This window comes from Mesoplodon mirus (assembly GCF_964341445.2).
Source record: "Mesoplodon mirus genome assembly, chromosome: 7".
NCBI classification, from domain to species: Eukaryota; Metazoa; Chordata; class Mammalia; order Artiodactyla; family Ziphiidae; genus Mesoplodon; species Mesoplodon mirus.
Genome location: NC_138983.1, coordinates 5,784,417 through 5,806,639, shown reverse-complemented (window position 1 = coordinate 5,806,639; position 22,223 = coordinate 5,784,417). Strand labels below are relative to the sequence as shown.

Below are 22,223 nucleotides of genomic sequence, written 5' to 3'. Positions count from 1 at the left end.
AGCGGCCATGGCTCACGGGCCCAGCCGCTCCGCGGCATGTGGGATCTTCCTGGACCGGGGCACGAACCCATGTCCCCTGCATCAGCAGGCGGACTCTCAACCACTGCGCCACCAGGGAAGCCCTGAACCCCTTTTTTTATACGTTAGCATTTCTAACATCAGGATGCATTTTCCAATGGATACAAACATTTAATAAAGCTTCACACACACACACATCCCACCCCTCTGTCAAAAACTTGAAATGATGCATCTTGCAATTGACGATGCTTTCAAATCAAGGAAATAGCCAGTTAGTGCAGAACTGGAGATGAACAGAATTGGAGGCAGGGGATTGGGGAAGGCTACCTGGAGGAGGTGGGTCTTAATGGATGAGCAAGAGTTAGCCAGGGAAGAGGGCACACAGAGTGCTTCCAGACACAGGGCGGAAGAACAAAGGCACAGAGGTAAAAACTGATGGGCAGGCTGGTGGGGGGACCCCAGGCATAGGGGATGGTGGCAACACAGGCCTGAGAGAGGAGCAGGACCCAGTCATCCAAGACCTTGACTTGCAGGTTAGGGAACTTGCTCACCTGATCTGCTTTGGGCAGAGTGGGCCCCCCTCTGATTTCCCACTCTCAGCAGCCCCAGAAGGCTGGGAGCACTGCTCCTCAGTGCTAAGCAGGCAGTAACCCTATCAGATCTAGATTTGGGAGAGGCATCTCTGGTCAGGGCCTGCATCAGGGCAGCAGCTGTGGGGATCCTCAGAAGCAGACAGGTTTAAGAAGATTCTTATCTGGAGGCCAGATAAGAGGGTGTGGTGACAGATTAGGGAAGGGGAGATGGAGAGCCAAGGATGATGCCTGGAGTTCTGGCTTGAGTGTCTGGGTGGATGGTGGTGTCGCCCACTGACGAGGAGACCTCACTATCCTGATGTGCTCCGGTTCCAGGCTCTGCGGAGGCTGATCTCAGAAGGTAGCCTGAGAAGTGCAAAGAGCGGGGGCGGGGCGTGGGGATCCTATGCTTTGCAAAAGGGTTCTGATTACTGGCCCACCAACTGGCATGAGGCTTTGGCTCCACGTGCCCAGGACTGGGAGGGGATCTTGTCACCTTGGAAAGCAGAGAGAGGCTCTGGAGGGCGTGTTGAGTAAGGGGTGCCGCTTTGAGATACATGGATTTCCCCTCCCCCGCACTGTGGGCTCTCAGCAGAGTAAGTTTCTCTTGCCAGGCAGTACAGTGACCCGGGTGCCCTCCCAGGCTGAGAGAGGTTTGACCCCACTTTGTGGAATCATGATGATTCTGGTCCGGGGCGGGGAGTGGTGTTGGTGCAGGGTCCTTGGTCCTGAGTGGCAGTCCTGGGGGCCTGGATTGGGTCTGGAGCAAGAGGAATGGGGATTGGGACTGGGGTTAAGTCTGGAGTCTGACTGCAGTTGTCAGGTCCCGGGTCCATGGTGGCCTGTTAAGGGTTCTAGGTCCAGTCTGGGTCCCAGTTGGATGACCTGGTCCTGGGTCCGTGTCCAGAGTTTTTGGTGTTGGGTCTAGAACCCTGGTCTGGGATTGATGGTCCAAGCCCAGGTCTGGGTCCTGCCCCTAAGTCCAGGGTTTGGAGTCATGATAGTGGTCTGAGTCTGGGGGTGGAATCAAGGTGGGGGTCAGTAACCAAGATGGGATCAAGGTGGTGGTCTGTGGTTGGGATCAGTGTTTGAGGTCATGGTCCAAAATATGGATCTGGGGTCCTGTTGCGGGTCGGGGGTCAGTGTCAGGATCTGGGTTTGAAGGGGGTTGGGCCCAGGGTGGTGATCTGAGGTCATGGTCAGAGTCTGAGGTGGTGGTCCAAGGTCTAGGTCTGGGGTCCTGTTTGGAGTCTGGGGTCAGGAATGTTATCCGGGTCTGGCGTCAGGTTTCCGACTCTGTCCAAGGTCAGGGGTCAGGGGTTATAGATCACGTTCTGCAATGGCCGTCTGGGGTCACAGCCATGGTCTGTCGTGGAGTCTGGGATCCGAGGTGTGATCTGAGTTGTGGTCAAGGTCTGGGTCTAGGGTCTTCTTCTGGCCAGGGTCCCTGTCGTGTTTCAAGTCTGGGGTCAGAGTCATGGCTGGGGGTCGGGGTCAGAGAGCCGAGGACCTGGTTGGGGGCTGAGGCGGGGTCTGGGTGCCGCGGGGGTCAGGCTCGGTCCAGCCCGCGCGGCCTCCAGGGGGCGCCGCCGCCCGCCCGCCCGCCCGGCCCCTCGCGGGCTCGCTGGCGCTGTGCGCGGCAGGCGGGGTCGGAGGCGGCGGCGGCTCCGGGGCGCGGGCGGCGGCGGTGGCGGCGGCGGCGGCGACGGCGGCGGCGGCGGCCCGACTGCAGTCCCGGCGGGAGCCGAGCGAGCCGGGGCCGGGCCTGAGCCGGCGCCATGGGGCGGCGCCGCCTGTGAGCCGCGGCGAGCGGAGCCGCGGGCGCCCAGCGGGGCCAGGCAGGCGGCGGCGCCCGAGGCCGACGGAGCGGCCGGGCCGGGCCGAGCGCGCCGAGCGGAGCGGAGCCGAGCGGCGGGAGAGGCCGCCGCCGCCGCCAAGATGGCGGACCTGGAGGCGGTGCTGGCCGATGTGAGCTACCTGATGGCCATGGAGAAGAGCAAGGCCACGCCGGCCGCGCGCGCCAGCAAGAAGATCCTGCTGCCCGAGCCCAGGTGAGGCGGGCGCCGGCCCCGGCCCGCCGGCCCCTCTGCCCCGCTCCCCGCGCCCCGACCCCGCAGCCCCAGACCACCCGGGCACTGGCCCCGAGACCCCCTCTACTCCGCCAGCTCTCCGCGTCCCGCAGCCCTGACCGGACCCCTGCGCCCCAGGCCCTGTGCACCTGAACCCGGAGCGCCCCAACGCCGGGGTTTTCCAGTTGCACTGGCTCCCCGACCCGCTCAGTGCCCCTGCCCTACTCTGCCGCCTTTCCCTTCACACACTCCGCCTGGCCCCCTTCTCCGTCAGCCCCTTGCTCTTGCCTTCTCCCCCAGGGCCTCCGTGCTCCCCTTCCTCCTCCTCCGGGTGGCCCCGGGTCCCGTGGAGTCCCCTCCTCTGCCTGCCCATCTACCTGGCCTGACTATATCGCCCATACTTTCGCCACCCCTACTCTCAGCATCCCCGGCTTGGGGTTCCACCACCCGCCCAGGCCCCCCCTCGGGTGGACACTTCTGTGAGGTTTGGGGCAGACAAGTCTTCCCGGACCTTCCCCATTCTTCTGGCGGGTCACTGGCCTGGGGTGGGGATTGAGAGTGCTTTGGGGGCCAGGGTAGCGTGGGGATCAGGGTATGGTGTGCGCCACATCCCTCAGTCCCTCTCCCCTCGAATCCCTCCTCTGGTGAGGCCCGCCTGTGGTGCCCCGTGGGTGCTGTTTGCCAGGGGACGTCCCAGCACCCCTGCAGCAGCTGGACCACAGCTGCCACCTCTCTGTGAGGTAACTGGTATCATTGCACCTGATATCCAAGTTTCAGCTGTTCAGGATTTGGGCACAGGAGTGGACAGGATATGGACAATAGCTGAGGCTGTCCAGCATTTTACGGCTTCTAGAGTATTTTCCCATTGCCTGAGCCTCACAGCAGCCCATGGGCGGGTAGGTCAGGTGTGGTTTTGTCCCCATGGAACAGGTGGGGAAGCTGAAGGCCCAGAGGTGAGTGGCCTGCCCAGTGTCACCGGCATCCAGGGTGGTGGCTGGCTACCAGATCGGGGCTTCCGGCTTCTGGTTCCACACTGTGTCCACCACTGTGGCCTGAGCCAGGGGGGCCTGGCCATTCTGCATCTACAGGAGCCATGTGCCCACCACGATCTCTCGTGCTGCGTGGTGAGGCCAGCCCCAGAAGCTCCTCCACCCCTGCCTGAGAGTTGCCATGCTGGTGCCCTGCCAGCCCAGGAGCCTGGGCCCGTCCTAGCTCTCCTGGTCTTATCATGTGACTTTGGGCAAGTCCCTTCCCATTTTGGGGCCTCGGTTTTCTCATCTGTGAAATGTGGATGGTGTGAAATAAGGACTGTGACTCTGTGGCATCCTGAGTGTTTGAAGCGGGGCCCAAGGCTGCGGCGGTGGGGAGGGGGTACGGTGTCCACGTCTCTGGTGCCCTCCTCTGTGACCCGTTCTCTGGGTTTCAGATTGACTGAACACCAGACCTGGGAGAGGAAAATTGGCCTGCGTTTTGAAAAGGCCGTTAGGGCCCTTTTTTTCTAAGACATTTGCAATCAGATTTCTCAAAACGGGAACCAGACTGACTGTCAGCTGCGGGCTGTCCAGGGAGCGGCGACAGTTAGAACAAAAATGAGTTCAGAAATGACAAAGCCACGAGGGAGGAAATGGGGGAGTCACCCTCTGGGTCTCACAGCGGCTCCCCTTGGTGGCCTTGGCCTCGAGACCCTCTGGCAGGTTGGACTTCTGCAAAGTATGAGGTGGGGCCTTTTCTGGAACTCTCTGCGTTTGGGTAATCTCGCCCCAGAATGCATTGCTCCTGATGGGGCCCCGCCTTGGGTTGGCTGTGCAGGTGTAAGAACCGTGAGCAACAAGATGTTCCTCTTTTCCTGTCCCCTTTACATCCGTGATATTGATGGTGGTGATAGGAGTAATGGTGGAAATTATAATTACTTATTTTTGACTTTTGTCATCTCAGTCGATCCAAAAACCAACCTGTGAGGTTGGCAAGGCCATGCCTTGCATGTAGTAGTTGCTCAAGAAACATCAGGACTGTGTATAGTGTCTGAAACCAGGTGAGCTGTGAGTTTTAGGGGAACACAGCAGGAGACCGAGAGCCAGGTGTCATGGGTTCTCAGGTAGGGTCACCGTCTGGCGGCGCCGCATTGGGCAGATTGCCCACACCTGTGAGATGGACTAGAGGCCCTAGCAGTGACTGTTAGTGAGCTAAGGCTGAGGAAGGGCCTAGGAATCCAGGCCTCCCGCCTCGGAGGATATGCCACCCTTTGCGTTATGCTTCGCCCACCCCCTGGGTCAGATGTCTCCTGCCCTGAAGACCATTATGTCTGTAACTTACGTCTGCCTGGCACTTCCCAGTTTGCAAAGTGCTTTTTACTCCATTTTATCCTTTTCACGACTGTGGGAAACAGGCATGGCAGGTGGTATTTTCCCACTTAATAGTTGAAGCAACTGAGGCTGGGAGAGGGGAAGAGACGTGGTCACAGAGGCGAGGTGGCACTTGAACTTGGGGTCTCTGGACTCCCAAGTGCCCTGTCCCTGCTATGCATCATTTCTTCCACACACCCCTCTGTACCTCTGCTCTCAGCTCGGTCCTTGTTTTGTGGAATGTGCCAGCTGGCACCCCTGGCCCGGAAGCACAAGGGCAGCCCCCGGCACCACCAAGGCCCAGCCCCTCACCGTCGGCTGGGACAGAGCTGAGCTGCTCTGGCAAAGCTAGTGCACGGAGGAGACGGCTCCACGCCTGGGGTCACGTCTTCCCCTCAGCTGTGAGGTCAGGGCCAGGGACGAAGGCCGCGGTTTGTCTATGACAAGGTGCCATTTGGAGTCGTTCCCACCTTGGGGTGGTCCCTCTTGGCAGCCTCCCTGTGGCTGGTGCCCGGGTTGTGGCTTGGCCGGGAGCTGGGGCTGGCATCACAGCTCTGACTTCTGAGCGCTGCAGAACAGGAGCTGTTGGGCACAGTGCCACTCTGAGTTGGCACGGGGGCCTTCCCTTCTGTCACCCTATAGAACCCGAGGAAACAGACCCATTTCTCGCGCTTCTCATGGAGGGAGGCAGCTGTGCAGCTGGAATCAGGAGACCGGCTTCTAATCCCACCGCAGTCCCAGCTCACATGGGCCCCAGCACGTCCCTTATGCTGGCCCAGCCTGCCTCCGTTTCCACCTCGGTAAAACGAGGGGCTGCCCTTTACCGGTGAGCTCACCGCTCCTTCGGCCCTCGGGGTCTGTGGTCTGGACCTCTCCCTGAAGGAGCCGCTGTCTCGCTTTCCCAGCAGCAGCAGCAGTCCTGCAATTAGCGTCATTTGCTTCATGTGACCACGGAGGCCTCGTGTAATTAAGCTCTGGGCTCCTGGCGGAGGAGACCGGCCTGGGCGGTCCCAGGAGATGTCCCTGCCCTCCCTGGTGACAGTGGCAGCCCAGCGGCAGATGTCAGAGCCGGGTGCCTCTTGCAGCCTCCCATTCTCTCGGCTCTTCCTTTCCTGGTCCCTCCCCCACCGTGGATTTCCTCCTTCCTGCCCTTTTCTGGCTTCCCCGTCTCCCAGACCCGCAGCTCTTCCTCCGCTGCTTCTTCGTTCCTGTTAACTCTTTGCTCCCAGGACTTCCTGCCCTTGATGTGTGGAGCGGGAAGAGGTGCAGGGAGTGGTTTTCTCCCTTCCTTCTTCCAGTTCTGCATCACCAGGAGAAACCCTGCTGTTTTCAGCCTTTATCCCTTACCCAGAACTTTCCACTCCAGTAGCAGCGTTCTCCGCCCCCGCCTCCCCCCACAAAACAAGATCCTCTTTTGGGCAGTCATTCCCTCTGGGCCTCTGAAGCCCCCGCGTTCCCCAGGAATGGGTCTCCGGGACATCTTTTCCCATCTGTTCTCCTTTCCAGATCATGGGGTTTCACATTTTTGCCATTAAGTTGCTCGCCCGCCTGCTGTTCCCTCAGTAAAAGGATTTGAAGGGCGCGTGAGCATGACAGGTTGGAATCCGTGTCGGGGAATCTGGGCTCTGTCAACCCAGGAAAAGTGTGTCCTATTAATGCACGATTAATTCCTAGTAGTAAACTCCCGGTGACATCAGGTGTAGGCAGGCTCTGCAGCGGTGTTTCCTGCCTGCCCCGGGCACCCAGGGAGGCTCTGCAGCGGGGCCGAGCGCTTGGGGGCCGGTGGGGTCGGGCTGCGTGCACACGGCTGGTGCTTCCAGGATACTACGCTCCCGCCTCAGCACAGACAGCAGAAGCCACGAGCACGTGAGAGTCTTTGAGGAACGCACAGCCTCCAGCACACCTGCCCTTTGTTCCTGTGGCCCCGAGGGGCCAGTGTCCTCTGCTGGACACATAAGACAGAGTCACACTCGAGTTCTCACTAATCTGTTTCAAACAGGAGGTCCTAAAACGGAGGCGTTTGGCTGCAGCCTTTTCTAAAACAATAACCTGCCCTCTCTGCATCGCTGCTAACGGGGAGGGTAGTGTCTCCGCGGGCCGAAGAGCGGGGTTTCAGAAGCGGGTTTTCAGGTGTGAATGAGTTAGCAGCTCTCTTCTCTGAGCGGGGAGTTCTCTGAGTCTGGAGGCCATTCTGGGTTTGGGGTCGGGGATAGCCCCCTTTCTGGGAGCTGCAGGGCAGGGGGCCCTGGAAGTTGTTCTGGGTTTGTTCTGAGGTGATGGCAGCAGTGAATTGTGGGGTGTAGAAGTCGTGATGTGTGACAAGGCCGCCAGAGTGCCTTTTCCCGCACATCCTGCAAGCTGTCACTTTGTGGCCACCATGCCCTGGGGAACCTGGGTTGCTGCGGACATTCGTGGTGGGCTCGTGTGTGGTGCCCCGTGCTGTCGTTTTCTCTTCCCTGGCCCGGGACTTGCTCCAGAGTTGGCCGTTTGGGTTGGTCTTTCCCATTTGATGTGTGGCCCTGTCCTCGAGCTCAGAGGGTGTTGTCAGCCCCAAGGAGAGTCACTGAGAAATATTAATGAGAAGCCCCAGGGGACTTCCTCGTGCAGCTGCCACCGCGGTGCCAGGTTTCCTGGAAATGCCATGGAGGAGCGCCCCAGCCACGGCTGTAGCCTCTGATCTGCTGGCTGAACCGCCGTCGTCTCCCACAGCGTGACGGTTCCCGGCGTGGCTGCACCAGACCCTCCAGGCCCGGAGTCCCCGGGCCAGCTTGCACCGACCGTCCTGAGGTTTCGTGGTTGTGGCATTCCTGTCACACGGGAGCACAGGAACCATGGCCCTTGGCCGGCCAAGGTGCCGGCCAAGGCTGCCCCCAGCCTGACGGGCTCCCGCAGCCACTGGCAGTGGGTGGAGGGCAAGGCAGGCAGGGCAAGAGTCCGGGGCCCCCCGGGACTCTGCACCCAGCTCTCCGGCAGAGGCTGGGGTAGGCCCTTGCCTGGTGGGAGGCCCTTTCTCAGGGAGGGCTGGACATTTTCTTGCCACTAACTTGGTTGGGACTCAGGGTGAGCTACTCAGCTTCTTCTGGCCTCGATTTCCTCACTATCAAGATGAGTGTGTTTGCTTCTGACCCTGCGGTCCCCCCCGGTCCATACAAGCTACAGTTTGTGACCCTGAGTGGGTGTCATCTGTGAGGCCCGTGTGCCACAGAGAGAAGGAATTAGCTTTCCCTTTGAACCATGTGGTGCCGGAAGGTGCCGGAAGTCCTCCCCCTCGGCCCTCACCCCCTCCCTGCTGTCCCATCACCCCAGCCCGCGCTCTGGGCTGGGAGGGCGGAAGTGCTCTCTCCCCTGGTGTCAGGCTGGGCCTGCTCCTCAGAGCAGCTGGAGCCGGAGTGAGCAGCCCTGGCTGTCGGGCAGCGGGGCCGGGCAGCTCCTGCCAGGGGGCCCTTGCTCCTTTGGCAGGGCAGGTATTGGGCTCTGCCCACTGGGGCCCCCAGGCTGTGCGGCACGAGTGCCTGAGGCTGGTCTGTGAGCAGAGCGGAGGGGCAGCCGCTCAGGGTCGGGGGTGCTCATGGGCCCAGCCGCGGGGCGGGCTGCCAGCCAGAGCCCCACCCTCTGAGGAAACAGCAGGTGTGGGGCTGAGACCCCAGCAAGACTGGGGAGCTTCTGATCACACTCCAGAAGGAGGCGCTTGCTGGGGGTTCCAGCAGGAGGGCTCCCTTCAGGAGAGGGAGGGAGCTGACAGCCCTCGCAGCAGGGCTGCGTTCTCCCCTTGCTGTGTCCTCTCCGCCTTTTTCAGTGGCCAGCTCAGTGTTGGCAATTCAGCATTTGTTGACATCCTCATTTTACAAGTGGGGAAACTGGACATTTGAAGTTTGTGACTTGGCCTGGCCTCAGGGAGGGAGGTGGGGAGGGCCATTCGGAGCCCAGGCCTGGGTACCGGTCCGACTGCAGCAACAAAGGCCACTGAGGCTGTTCCCCGGAGGGGCTGGGTCCTTCGGGGGCTGGGGCGGGGAGGGTGCAGATACTGGGCTCTCGGACAACCTGGAGTCCATCTGGGGACCACGTGCTCCTGGATATCAGAGTTGTTGACCTGGGCGGGGACAGGAATGCTGCTCTGGGCCCTTCGCCACTCAGACTCCGCCAGTATCAAGGAGAGGGGGTAGGAGATGAAGGTGACCCAGCCCAGGAGGCCGCCATCGCCTTCTGTGCCAGCCTGTATTTGCCGCCCTGGCGGGAGCATCCCCCATAACACACTTGTCTAACCTGCCAGCTCCCTGGGCTCCAGCCCTGTGGGAATGGACAGGAAACCCTAACGTTGCAGCCTTGGGGGCCTCTCCTTCAAGGACTCCGCTGAGTCTGACCTCATGTTTGGTTGGGGGGGGTGTTTATTTTATTTAGAAAACATTTTTTTCTTTTTAAGGAAGAAAGTGGAAGTCCTGCGGGCTGGGAAGAATGCTGTGGCCATCCACCCTGTGCAGCCTTCCGAGGGAGGCAGGGTCTGGCCGCTGAGCAGCGCGGAGCCCGGGCCTTTCCTCCGTGCCCTGGGCCGAGCCGGTGGCAGAGCCCCCAGGAGGGCAGAAGGCCCGCGCCGGGTGCCATGCCCGGAGAGGAGCCGGCGGCTCCGCTCTCTCGCGGGCAGGCCCTCTGCGAGCGCCTTTCCCGGCCTTTGCATGTCCAGCCCACGAGCCCGCGGCGGGAAGTGGCGGCACTGCTCTGGGCTGGGCATTCCCATCGCGCCGCCTTGGCTGAGCTGGCGCCAGTCTTGCTGGTTCAGGGGCAGGGGGCTTCCCAGTGACCATTGCAGGGGCTATGCCCAGCTGCCCCGTGGGGTCATCTGACAGGCCAGAGTCACCCTGCCTGTTACCTGCACCTACCTGTCTGGACGTTCCCTCTGACCATCCAGCCCCATGGAAGATCGACATTTTGTGATATTTCTTCTCTCTTTATTGCTTTGTCCACCTCCCAGGAGAAATCTGGCCCTTGCAGGGTCCCCGGGCTCCACACCCCTACCTCCCGGCTGCCTGGTCTCGTGACCCTGCCGAGCCTTCGCTACCTTGGACTGGGCCCACCCCGCTGTGCTCCACCCAGCACACCCCCCGGCCTGTTTCCCTGTCCGAACGGGAGGCCCCAAGCTGTCCCTCGCAGAGCTGGGAGCCCTGAGAGATGGGCGCAAAATGCACCCCACAGACTCCCAGGGCTCCCTGTCTCCAGTCCGCAGGCCCCAGGGCAGGGGCTGTGTCTTGCTCAGTGTCACAGATTTTTTTAGCTTCTGATGTGTGTGAAGTGCACGAGGGACTTGGGGGCTGGTCTCATCTCCTGAGTCCCTGGGAGTCCCACAGAGCCAGGGAGATATGTCCTTGACGGTGGCTGGTGGACGTGAGCAGGTGTGTGGCCCCCAGGAGGGTAGGGTGTGCCAGCGTGGCTGAGGTACACGTCCCGGCCTTGGAGTCCCTGCGGTTGTGGAGGGCGTCCTCACTTTCCGGGAGGGAACTGGCTCTGACGTGGTAGTGCAGGGCCACTGGGCCGCTGGCCCTCAGCTGGAGCTCTTCTCTTGTCGGCTGGAGTAACAGGATGGCGACACAGGAGGGCTGTCCAGGTCATCAGCACCTTTCTTCCTGTTGGAGACAGTTTTCGGAGGAGGTCACGGCATCTCCGAGCGTCTGGGGAGAGGGGTCACAGCTCCAGGACTGCTCACACCGGCTCTGCACGCTCCCATGTTGTCTTGCGTGGCCCGAATGTGGACAAAGGGCCCGGGAGGGCCAGGGCCTGGGCCTCCACCCAGACCACCTGAGAAGGAAAGTGCTGAGCAGGACAGGGCAGGAGTCGCCCCGCCTGCGAGCCCAGGCCAGGGGTTGGGTGGCGTCTGCTGGCTGCACTGGCCCTGCCTGGAGCCTTCTCTCCTCAGGCCCCCTCTCTGATGGGGCCCGGGGCCTCAAGACCCCCAGCTGGCCTCGTCAGCTCTTCTTCTGTCCTTCCATCCGTCCATCCAACAGACGAGCCTGCTCCTACCCCACCTTGTTTCTTCCCCTCCTTCCTGGCCCAGTGTCGTCAGCTACCTGGGCTTCCTCCTGTGCGCGCCCCCAGCAGAGTCTGTCCGCCCACCCGCCACCCTGGACCGAGCTTCCCAAGTGTTGTCTGCTGGGCCTCCTCCCTGCCCTGTGGCTCATCCCTGGCTAGGTCCTCCCTGCCTGCCCCCATGCCCACCCACCTGCCCTGGGCTTTGTCACCTGGTGACATCCTGTTTGCATTTAAGGAACCCAGTGAGGTTCTGCCTTCTCCACACGGCCTCTCCCAATGACCCGGAACATTCTTTCCTGCCTGAGTCTCCTCCAGATGACGGGGCCTCACTCAGGCTTTGTCTCATGCTGTCTAATGTCACAGAACCACCGGTGCAGGACTGGGAGGGCCTGCCTGGGGGGGGTAGGGTTGCGTGGCACCTTCCACTGGGTGATGGGCAGCAGGACCCTGTGCTGGGCTCCAGCAGGGGTGCGGGGGTACAGAGAGGTGGGCACAGAGTCCTCTTCGTCCGTGGCCTGCGGGCAGCCCCACATATCCTGAGGCCTGTGAGCATCGCACGGGCTCAGGTGTGACTGCCCAGCACGGCCCTCAGTATAGGCAGCTGGAGCCCAGGCTAGTGAGGTCCAAATGGGACCACAGCTGGTTGGCAGGGCAGGACTGCAGGTGGCCCAGGAAAGGAGAGGAAGGGACAAGAGGTGACTGAGGCGTGAAGCGTGGCCAGGTGTGGCTTTCCCAGACAGTGCTCGGCAGTGGGGGGAGATAGCCAGGGGCGGGGAGTGTGGGCTTGGGCTTCCGTGGTCACAACAGTGGCCTCTGCTCTGCTGCCCTCCCAGGCGACCCGGGGCAGGGATTTTTACTTCGGGTGTCAGGGACACGGGAGCTGAGGCTTGGCTTTTCTTTTTCAATATTGAGATATAATTCACATAACATAAAATTCATCATGTTAAAGTGTACAATTCACTGGATTTTAGTACATTTACTATGTTGTGCAACCTTCACCACTACCTGATTCCAGAACGTTTCCATCACCTTATAAAGAAACCCTGTGCCCATTAGAAGTTATTCCCCTTTTCTTCTCCAGCCTGACACTCACTAATCTGCTTTCTGTCTGTAGATTTGCCTGTTCTGGACAGGTGGTATAAATGGAATCATATAATATGTGGTCTTTTGTGACTGTCCTTTCACGTAGCAGAATCCCCTTAGGTTTATCCATACCATGACGCACACGTACACCAGCACTTGACTCCATTTCCTGGCCAAGTAGTATCCCATTGTCAGGATGGGCCATATTTTCGTGACCCATCATTTGCTGATGGGTGAGTCCTGGCTTCTGAGGTTTGGCCAAGTTCCTAAAGCCAGACGAGGCAGCGCTGGGACCAGGCTTCTGAGCAACCACCTGCTGGTCACCCTAGCTGTGGGGGACAGAGCCTTGGTAGGCAGGCACACGACTGCTCAGGTCCCTCTGGTGTGGCCACGGTCAGGTCTAACAGGGGTGGCTGCCTTCTTGGAGGGAGCAATGACACCCACCAGCAGTGCCCTCCACTCTGGATTCTGGGAGAGGAAGCAGCGACCTTCCAGGGAAGCAGGGCCAGCAGGCCTGACAGGAGACTTGGGGGCTCCAGGTCACCCCGGCCCCTGTGTCTTTCAGCATCCGCAGCGTCATGCAGAAGTACCTGGAGGACCGGGGCGAGGTGACCTTCGAGAAGATCTTCTCCCAGAAGCTGGGTGAGTACGGTGGGGACCCTGCCGGCCCTGGGGCTTCTGCCACTTGTCCAGCTGCCCAGGCCGGTGTGTGGGGGGGTGTGGGCAGGAGGACTCTGGGGCCGCCTTCCTGCCCCCATCCCAGCCGACTGGGCTGTGCTCCCCTCTCCCAGGAGGTTTGGCCTCCCAACCACCGGGGCAGGGGGCAGGGCAGCCGGCGAGCCCCCCGGTGGCAGCAGGGCGGTGACTGAGTGCTCTCCCAGCCCCTGGCCGTCAGCCCCGGAGCCCCCTGAAGGGGCGGGGCCCGCAGTCTCCCAGGGCCGCCAGGGAAGTTCCTCCTTTGGGGTTTGTTTTTGAGAGTTGCAGCTTCCCCTTGGTGCAGGCACAGCTGCTCCGGGCCGTTGGTAGAACTGACAGGAAGGGGCGGGGCCCTTCCTGTGGCGCCCGCTGGGCTGTGGTCGCCCCCCCCCCGCCCCCGCGGGCCCTCTTTGTGAGCAGCCTTCTTTGGCCGGCCCCTCCGTTCCTCGTCCTCAGCGCCCGTGTCTTAGAGGCTTCGTGGGTCCACCCCGCGGACCTGGCACACAGGGAAGGGTGAGGCGGGGCTCAGGGAAGCAGGCTCCGGCCACACACAGCTCCGGAGAACAGGATCTCCGCTCTGAAATGGGAGTGGCCCGGCCTGGCAGGATCGGGCGTTGGAGGTCAGGCTTAGCGAGTCAGTGTGTCGGGAAGCACGCAGTGTGGGTCCCCTGCCTGTGCTGTGTGACCCGGCACATTGCTTCACCTCTCTGAGTCTCACCTGGGAGCTAGGACTCAGGAGCCCCGCTGCCCAAGACTGTTGGGGGGCCAGGTGAGGCAGTGGCAGTGAAAGCCCCTGGCCCACTGGGAAGCCCTGGTCACAGGTTACTAAAGGCACACTATCGAAAAGCCAGTCTGCCCTTACCAGAAGTGCTGGCTGCGAGCTCTGGCAGAGGTGCCCAGGCAGTGGGGACGGTGCCCCCAAGAGGTGTGGAAAGCCACCCAGCTTGAGCCTGGTCACCCATGTTGGGCTGGAGGGAGTACAGGCCACCCTTCCTTCTGCTTTGCCCTCCAGGCCTGCTCTGGGGCCAGGCTTCCGGCCCCCATCCCTGGGGAGGATGAGGCCTAGCCCACGCAAGGTCTCCCGTGAGCTCTTCCTGCAGCCCGTCTCACCTCTTCCCTTCCCCAGAGGCCCATGCCCTTTGAGGCCCCCTGCACCAAGGCCACACTCTCTGGCCTGTCCTTCCCAGGACCTGCCACTGGACAGAGGGGCCCTGAGTTCTACTTATGCTGCCACACACCGCCTGCCTGACGGGTCTCCCTGAGCCTCGGTTTCCCCAGCTGGACCTGCCCTCCCTGTCTGCCTGTTTCTCGTGGCTGCTGTGAAAATCAGCCAGATGACAGAGGGGGGTGTAAGGCCCAGGGAGAGGGACACCCCCCCGCCCCCCGCCCGGAGGCTGCCTTCCTGCCCCCACGCAGCAGCCCTGGCCTGGGCCGGGTGGATCTCACTGCCCCTGCACAGCCTGACCGGTGGGTGTGTCGCCCTCCTTGAGGAGCTGCAGGTCCCAGACTGCAGTGAGAGGGTGGGGGACCCGGGCACCAGAGTCTCCTCCCCACCTCTGCCTCACCAGGGCACCTGTCACTTTCCAGCCATCATCTGAGGAAGCAGATTCTTAGAGGGGTAGAGATGCAGGCATCCCAACCCCGAATCCAAGAATCTTTGGTTGGCGACAGCCTCCGAGGCCACCTTGCCCAGCCTCTGCCTGGGGCAGAGATCACCTCTGCCACCTCCTTGGCCAGTTCTGCCCAGGAAGCCCCAAGCCCACCCCACCCTCCATGATGGGCAGGCCTCTGCGGGGTGTGTGGCTCCGCGTGATGCACAATGCTTGCTTTCAGGGTACCTGCTCTTCCGAGACTTCTGCCTGAAGCACCTGGAGGAGGCCAAGCCCTTGGTGGAGTTCTACGAGGGGGTGAGGCTGGGCTAGCGTGGCCCTGCTGTGCGTGGAGAAAGGGGCAGGGCTTGGGCTGCTTTCGCTGAATCTATAAGACACCCCCGCGCCCCGCTGGGCCAAAGCTCACCTATGGGGATCTTGTCCTCTAGATCAAGAAATACGAGAAGCTGGAGACAGAGGAGGAGCGCCTGGCCTGCAGTCGGGAGATCTTTGACACCTACATCATGAAGGAGCTGCTGGCCTGCTCACACGTGCGTGCCCGGGCCCGCGTGCTGGCAGGGGCGTGGGGACGGGAGGGACGAACCCGTGGAGAATGAACACACCTCTCTCTTCCCCAGCCCTTCTCGAAAAGTGCCATCGAGCACGTCCAGGGCCATCTGGTGAAGAAGCAGGTGCCTCCGGATCTCTTCCAGGTGTGTGCTGGGCTTTTCTCCGCTGCCGCCCAGCCCAGCCGGGGTCCCCCTTGGGCAGCACGGGTCCCAGAGCCTGGTCGGCTCCCGCTCTGGCTCAGCCACCGACCTCCCGCTTCCTCCTTTAGCCATACATCGAAGAGATTTGTCAGAACCTCCGAGGAGATGTGTTCCAGAAATTCATTGAGAGGTGAGAGTGGGGCGTGAGCGGCAGCAGATGGTGCGGAAGGGCCGCTCTGAGAAGCGGTGTGGATGGCGCGGTGGAGAGAAGCCAGCCTGCTTTAGTCCCCAACGCGTGGGCCCCTGGGGCTGTCTACACGCCAGCGCGGGGGCTCCTGAGAGGTCGTCACCTCCCTGACACTCCCCAACACTCCCGCCCCACCCTTCTCAGCACCAGGCACCTCCAAGCCTGTCCAGGGAGGGTCGAAAGGGAGTGAGGGACCACCCATGCATCTTCCCTCCCATGGACTGTCTAGCCCCTTGCTGGGCCCGTTGGGGTTGACAAGCATCAGGCTGGTGGTAGGGCTGGGCACGAGAGGACACACTGCCCACCCCGCTGCCCACTGTGGCCTTCACAGTGCGTGGGAGTTGTGGGGAGATTTCAGCTCCATGCAGGGAACAGCTTTCTTAATGTCCCAGCTGCCTAGTCGTGGAGTGGGGGCTTCACAGGGAATGAGTGGTGTGTCACTGGAAGTATGCAAGCAGGGATGGGGTGAGCATTGTTGTAGATGTGGTAGCAGGAAGTCGGGGTCAGACTGGAAGACCTCACCTCTAAGCTTATCTCATCCCAGCAGGAACCCACAGACAGGCAGCAGTGCCAGTGTTGTGGGGGCTGGGGACAGCTCGGGCTGGCAGTCTTCCTGGGCAACCCCAGAAGAGGGCACTGAGGCTCGGGAGCCCAGGGGATGGTAGTGGGTGAGGCCGGCTCACCCCAGCATCATTTCACTGACTTTCTAAGGCTCAACTGAGCCTGGTTTCTTCTCTCGCAGCGATAAATTCACACGATTTTGCCAGTGGAAGAATGTAGAGCTCAACATCCATGTGAGTGGGCTGGGTGGGCGTGGAGAGCCCTCCCTGCTGCCCCTCCCCAGGGACCCGGGCCCCAGGGCTGGGCCAGGGCCGGGGAGGCCAGGGGAGTCGACCCTTCAATGCCAGGGGCTGGCTGTGGGGTTGGTGCAGGAGCCCAGTGGGGACAGCTCGAGGCAGGGAGGCACATGGCGACGGTGGCCCCAGGGCAGGGCCCAGGCAGCCTGCAGTGACCCCGTTGCTGCTGCCGTCCCCGCAGCTGACCATGAACGACTTCAGCGTGCACCGCATCATCGGGCGAGGGGGCTTCGGCGAGGTCTACGGGTGCCGGAAGGCCGACACAGGCAAGATGTGAGCACTTGGCGGCGTGCCCGAGGGAGAGGGGTGCCCTGAAGGCAGGTGGCAGGGCCCTGAATGGGCAGGTGTCCGCAGAGGGCCACACACAGTTCTTGCTCTGGTACCCGCCGTGGCCCCTGGAGCCCCGGCCTGCCAGCACTTCTGCCCTCTCTCTGTCTCTGTGTGTCATACGCTTGTCGTGGTGTCTAGTCTTCCCCACAAGGGCCCTGAGGACTGCCCACCCCACCTCGCCCCTGGGGCCCTGTACTGCAGGCGCCAGGAGACCGCCTGACCAACCAGCCCCTCCCCCGCAGGTATGCCATGAAGTGTCTGGACAAGAAGCGCATCAAGATGAAGCAAGGGGAGACACTGGCCCTGAACGAGCGCATCATGCTCTCCCTTGTCAGCACCGGGGTGAGTGGGCAGCTGGCCACCAGCTCAGCCTTTGGCTCCGAACCTGGCACAGCTTCTGCTGACCTCCTCTTCCACCCCGTCCTAGGACTGCCCGTTCATCGTCTGCATGTCGTACGCGTTCCACACGCCAGACAAGCTCAGCTTCATCCTGGATCTCATGAACGGTGAGTGCCCGGCCTGGCCCCAGGTGGACCTCGGGGCTGGGGGCCGGGGTGGGAGCTGAGCACCCCTCTGCTCGGCTGCTTCCCTCAGGCGGGGACCTGCACTACCACCTGTCCCAGCACGGGGTCTTCTCCGAGGCCGACATGCGCTTCTACGCGGCCGAGATCATCCTGGGCCTGGAGCACATGCACAACCGCTTTGTCGTCTACCGGGACCTGAAGGTGAGGCGCCCCGCCCTCCTCCCAGCACGGGCTGCCCCCGTTCCCAAGACAGGCCCGGCCCGGCTCCTCGCCTGCGCGCCCCCGACCCAGGGCCCTGTCCCTGGACACCCATACCCTCTAGAGCAAAGACAGCACCCCAGCTGGCGTCGTGCCTGGCCGGGCCCTGTCCTGAGCTGCTCGGGGGACGGCTCACTGGGCTTCCTCCACAGCCGGCCAACATCCTGCTGGACGAGCATGGCCACGTGCGCATCTCAGACCTGGGCCTGGCCTGCGACTTTTCCAAGAAGAAGCCCCACGCCAGCGTGTGAGTGCCCCAGCCCCTTCTCCCTTCCCGCACCCTCCACCGGACCCACTCATGGCCTCCTCGCTCCCACAGGGGCACCCACGGGTACATGGCCCCCGAGGTTCTGCAGAAGGGCGTGGCCTACGATAGCAGCGCCGACTGGTTCTCCCTGGGCTGCATGCTCTTCAAGCTGCTGCGAGGGTGAGCGGGGCCATCCCAGGGCGGGTGGGACAGGACGGAGACAGGCTCTTCCCCAGGCCAGGAAGGAGGCGGGGGGTTAGGGGGCCCACTGCTGCCCGGGTGTTAAGGGTGGCACCATCCCTGGCTTTGGCAAGGATCGTTCATGCTGCCTGCCTCAGTTTCCCCATTCCCATCCTCTGACCTTGGACTTCGGCCTTTCTTGCCCAGGCATAGCCCTTTCCGGCAGCACAAGACCAAAGACAAGCATGAGATCGACAGAATGACATTGACCATGGTGCGTGGAGGGTCCCACCCCGGGGAGGCTGGGCGGAGTCCACGGGGGGCCACAGTGAGGCTGGGGTCTCCTGCGCGCATCAGGGTCTCACCTGCCAGCAGCCATCTCCAGCCGCTTAACCCCACTCTGGCCTCCTTCCCTGTAGGCTCTCCTCTCTCTGTCGTCAGAGCAGAGATGCCTGCTAGGGGCCAGTTAGGAAGCTCTCCCTCTGCTGGGGGCCTGGCCCCTCCCGCCCCTGCCCCAAGCAGCCTCAGGAGCCGCAGAGCTGGCAGGGGGCCCGGGCCTCTGCCAACGTCCCCCCCTCCTCCCTGCAGGCTGTGGAGCTGCCCGACTCCTTCTCCCCCGAGCTCCGCTCCTTGCTGGAGGGGCTGCTACAGAGGGACGTCAACAGGAGGCTAGGCTGCCTGGGCCGAGGGTGAGTGCCTGAGACCAGGGCCATTGTCCCAGGCCTTCCCTGCCTGCTGGGCCCTGGGTGGTGTCCACGCTGCTGTGTCCAGGCCTCTGCAGTGGGCTGCTGGGCCAGTCTGCCCGAGCCTCTGCCTGTGCCCCTAAGAAGACAAGGCCTGTGTCCTGTCACTGGAGCCTCCTCCATGGTTCCAGCCTCCTTTGAAGAGTTCACAAGCTGGGGCGTGGCCAGCCCTGCCCAGTGTTCCCAGGGGGCGGGCTGCCTGCGGTGCAGCTGCTGGAGGTGGGTGTGGACCAGCTTCCCGAGGGGCCTTGTAGCACAGATGATGAGGACAGCAGCTTTTTATGTTTATTAAACATTTACTAAGCGCTGGGCATGACGTTGCAAGATTCACAATATTAAAACTCACGCCAGCCCTACGATGTGGGAACTGCTGTTCTCCCCATTTTAGAGATGGGGAAACCGGCTGAGGTTTAAAGAACTTGCCCAAGGTCGCAGAGCCAGAGTGGCTGAACCAGGAGTTAACCTGGGCCACCTGCCCCACAGCACAGGCTTCGCCCCCCGGCCTGGGTGGTGCCGAGCCCCGATGACCCGCTCTCCCTACAGGGCCCAGGAAGTGAAGGAGAGCCCCTTCTTCCGTTCCCTGGACTGGCAGATGGTCTTCCTGCAGAAGGTAACAGCCTGGAGGCCGCGGCCGGGTGGGGCCCTCTGTAGCCCCTGCCCCGTGCTGATGCCCAGCCCCTGTTCTGCTGCAGTACCCTCCCCCGCTAATGCCCCCACGAGGGGAGGTGAATGCGGCAGATGCCTTCGACATTGGCTCCTTCGATGAGGAGGACACAAAAGGAATCAAGGTACTGGGCCTTGCCTGGCCTCTCAGCCCTGAGCTCTAAGCCCAGCCCGGCTGGCATCCTCCTCCCTCCTCTGCCCCGTGAGACCCCCATGCCAGCCCTGTCTGCCTGTCGGGCCTCAGGCTTCTCCTCCCCAAACATCCCTGGGGGCGGCGGTTGGACCAGACCACCCTGCCCCGGGGCCCTGTGGCCAGGCAGGCCTGTGGCTGATGGATGTCTCTTCCCTGTCCCTGCGATGAAGTTACTGGACAGCGACCAGGAGCTCTACCGCAACTTCCCCCTCACCATCTCGGAGCGGTGGCAGCAGGAGGTGGCAGAGACTGTCTTCGACACCATCAACGCTGAGACGGACCGGCTGGAGGCCCGCAAGAAAACCAAAAACAAGCAGCTGGGCCACGAGGAAGGTGAGGGGCGGCGGCTGCCTGGGCGCCCAGTGCCCGCTTTAAAGATCGGAAACAGGGCTTCCCTGGTGGCGCAGTGGTTGAGGGTCCGCCTGCCGATGCAGGGGACACGGGTTCGTGCCCCGGTCTGGGAGGATCCCACGTGCCGTGGAGTGGCTGGGCCCATGGGCCATGGCCGCTGAGCCTGCGCATCCGGAGCCTGTGCTCCACAACGGGAGAGGCCACAGCAGTGAGAGGCCCGCGTACCACAAAAAAAAAAAAAAAAAAAAAAAAAAAATCGGAAACAGGCTCAGGTTTCAGCCAAGGTCACAGCCGGAGAGCAGCCGACCCAGGATTCAAACCCAGAGCAGGCCCGGCTGAGTCGCCCTCTCTTACTCTCTTGCATCAGACTACGCCCTGGGCAAGGACTGCATCATGCACGGCTACATGTCCAAGATGGGCAACCCCTTCCTGACCCAGTGGCAGCGGCGGTACTTCTACCTGTTCCCCAACCGGCTCGAGTGGCGGGGCGAGGGCGAGGCCCCGGTAAGGAGCGGGCCGGGGCCGGGAGCCCCTGGGGTTGGTGGCTGGCGGGGCCTGTCCCACGCCTCACTGCCCGCTCCCCGCCCTGCAGCAGAGCCTGCTGACCATGGAGGAGATCCAGTCGGTGGAGGAGACACAGATCAAGGAGCGAAAGTGCCTCCTTCTCAAGATCCGCGGCGGCAAGCAGTTCGTCCTGCAGTGCGACGTGAGTGGGGGCCCGGGGCGGTGGGCGGGGGCGGGGACAGAGCGGCCTTCGGGCCCCCCGTGACGGACCTCGGGGTGTGTGCAGAGCGACCCCGAGCTGGTGCAGTGGAAGAAGGAGCTGCGTGACGCCTACCGCGAGGCCCAGCAGCTGGTGCAGCGGGTGCCCAAGATGAAGAACAAGCCGCGCTCGCCCGTCGTGGAGCTGAGCAAGATGCCGCTGGTGCAGCGCGGCAGCGCCAACGGCCTCTGACCTGCTGCCGCCACCAGCCCGGCCGCCCTCCTGCCCGCCCGCCTTTTATAAACCTCTAATTTATTTTGTTGAATTTTTATTATTTGTTTTCCCGCCAAGCGGAAAAGGTTTTATTTTGTAATTATTGTGATTTCCTGTGGCCCCAGCCTGGCCCAGCCCCCAGGGAGGGCCCCGCTTGCCTTGGCTCCGCTGCCGCCCACCCAGCCACTGTCCAGCCACCCTCGGCCCCGCCCCCAGGGGCCACCCACCCCCCGTGTCTTCCCGTGCAGGGAGAGCAGCCGCCCCAGCGGCCCTCCTGCCCCTTCCCCCGGGGTGGTGCCACGTGGAGTTGGGCCACCTCCAGCTCTGTGCCCACAGCCCAGCTGGGTGGCCCGGCGTTCCCCATCCCAGGGGAGGCCGCAGGGCAGGGATGCTACTTGAATTTTCCCACCGCGGCCCCTCCTGTAACAGGGACACAGCCCTGCACTGACCTGCCCTCCAGCTAGTCGGTAGACAAGGGGGCCCATTGTCTCCCTGACCCCAGGGCCTCCCGCGTGACTTAGGCTCCTGCACCCTTCCTTGGGAAGAGTCCCCCGTTCCCACCTTCCCTGGACACCATGGGGCTTGGCCAGGAGGGTGGCGTTGGCAGCGGCTGCTGCTGCCCTCACCGAAGCCCCCTCTTCTTCCCACCCCAAGCGCCCAGGCTCAGGGACCACAGAAAAGGCACCTGTGGATTGTGCCACACTGGCCTCGCCTGGCCCCGAGCCCCCCTTCCCTGGGCTGGGCAGGGCCTCTTCTGCCCAGGACCACAGGGGGCCGGCCTGGGCTGGCCGGGCAGCACAGTGAGAGGGGGCCAGGTGGGGCAGCCCTCCCCATGCCAGGCCGCTCCGTGCGCGCCCCTGGCCGTCCAGCCCCAGAGCCCCGTGCCCCGTCAGTGCCACTGCCCACAGGGTGCCACCTCGCCCGCAGCATGCCCCCTCATGCCAGTCGCTGCCTGTGTGGTGTCACGCCCTCTTCCCCGGGGCTGGGTCAGCGGGCCCTCCACTCCCATCTACTCACCCCCCGGGGCGTTTCTTTGCCGATTTTTGAATGTGATTTTAAAGAGTGAAAAATGATATACGCGTTTTTATAAAAAATGGTGCCTGACTCCTTGGCTGTGTCAGACTCTTTTGTGCCCGATGGTCATTTTCATTCTCCACGGGGCTGGGGCCTGAGGAGGGAGGGTCTTGGTGGTGCCAGATCCCCTCCACCTCCACAGCAGGCATCCACAGCCAGCCCAGGCCCAAGCACCCCCGGGGCGGGGAGGGGCTCCCACTCCGCCCCTCCCACCCTGCGGGAGCAGAGGGGGTCTTCCGCCCACTGCCAGGGAAGCAGGAGGAGGTGCCTGCCCTTTGGTGCTTGGTGTCATGTTTGGACTGACCGAGCCCACCTGGCCCTCCAGGACCCATGCTGAGAACACCCCTGTGGACAGATGAGCACCTCTGCCCTTGGGGCCACACCGCAGCCTCTGGCCTTAGCCTTCTCTGGCTTTGGTTTCACCTCTGGCCTTGCTGTGTAGCCTCCAGTAGAGGTCCCTGAAGCCTGAGCCTGAGGGATACC

General features: G+C 62.6%; 1 protein-coding gene across 1 annotated transcript; it reads left to right on the top strand.

Moving 5' to 3' along the window:
• Positions 1–2,323: 2,323 nt before the first annotated feature.
• GRK2 (G protein-coupled receptor kinase 2) lies at positions 2,324–21,770 on the top strand. The gene is made up of 21 exons (XM_082628269.1): positions 2,324–2,641; positions 12,668–12,744; positions 14,632–14,705; positions 14,837–14,938; positions 15,026–15,100; positions 15,226–15,287; positions 16,087–16,138; positions 16,383–16,474; positions 16,774–16,873; positions 16,959–17,037; positions 17,126–17,256; positions 17,466–17,560; positions 17,633–17,740; positions 17,948–18,014; positions 18,329–18,429; positions 19,027–19,093; positions 19,176–19,271; positions 19,510–19,672; positions 20,058–20,194; positions 20,283–20,396; positions 20,481–21,770. The coding sequence occupies exons 1-21, from the start codon at positions 2,529–2,531 to the stop codon at positions 20,643–20,645; spliced, it is 2,070 nt and encodes a 689-aa protein (XP_082484395.1). The 5' UTR covers positions 2,324–2,528; the 3' UTR covers positions 20,646–21,770.
• Positions 21,771–22,223: the final 453 nt, after the last annotated feature.

Excerpts from the sequence above, each read along its gene's own strand:
- GRK2 (XM_082628269.1), top strand. The coding sequence starts at position 2,529 with ATGGCGGACCTGGAGGCGGTGCTGGCCGATGTGAGCTACCTGATGGCC. Across the intron at positions 14,706-14,836 it reads TGGTGGAGTTCTACGAGGGG|ATCAAGAAATACGAGAAGCT; the intron begins GTGAGGCTGGGC and ends CTTGTCCTCTAG. Across the intron at positions 17,741-17,947 it reads CTCTTCAAGCTGCTGCGAGG|GCATAGCCCTTTCCGGCAGC; the intron begins GTGAGCGGGGCC and ends TTTCTTGCCCAG.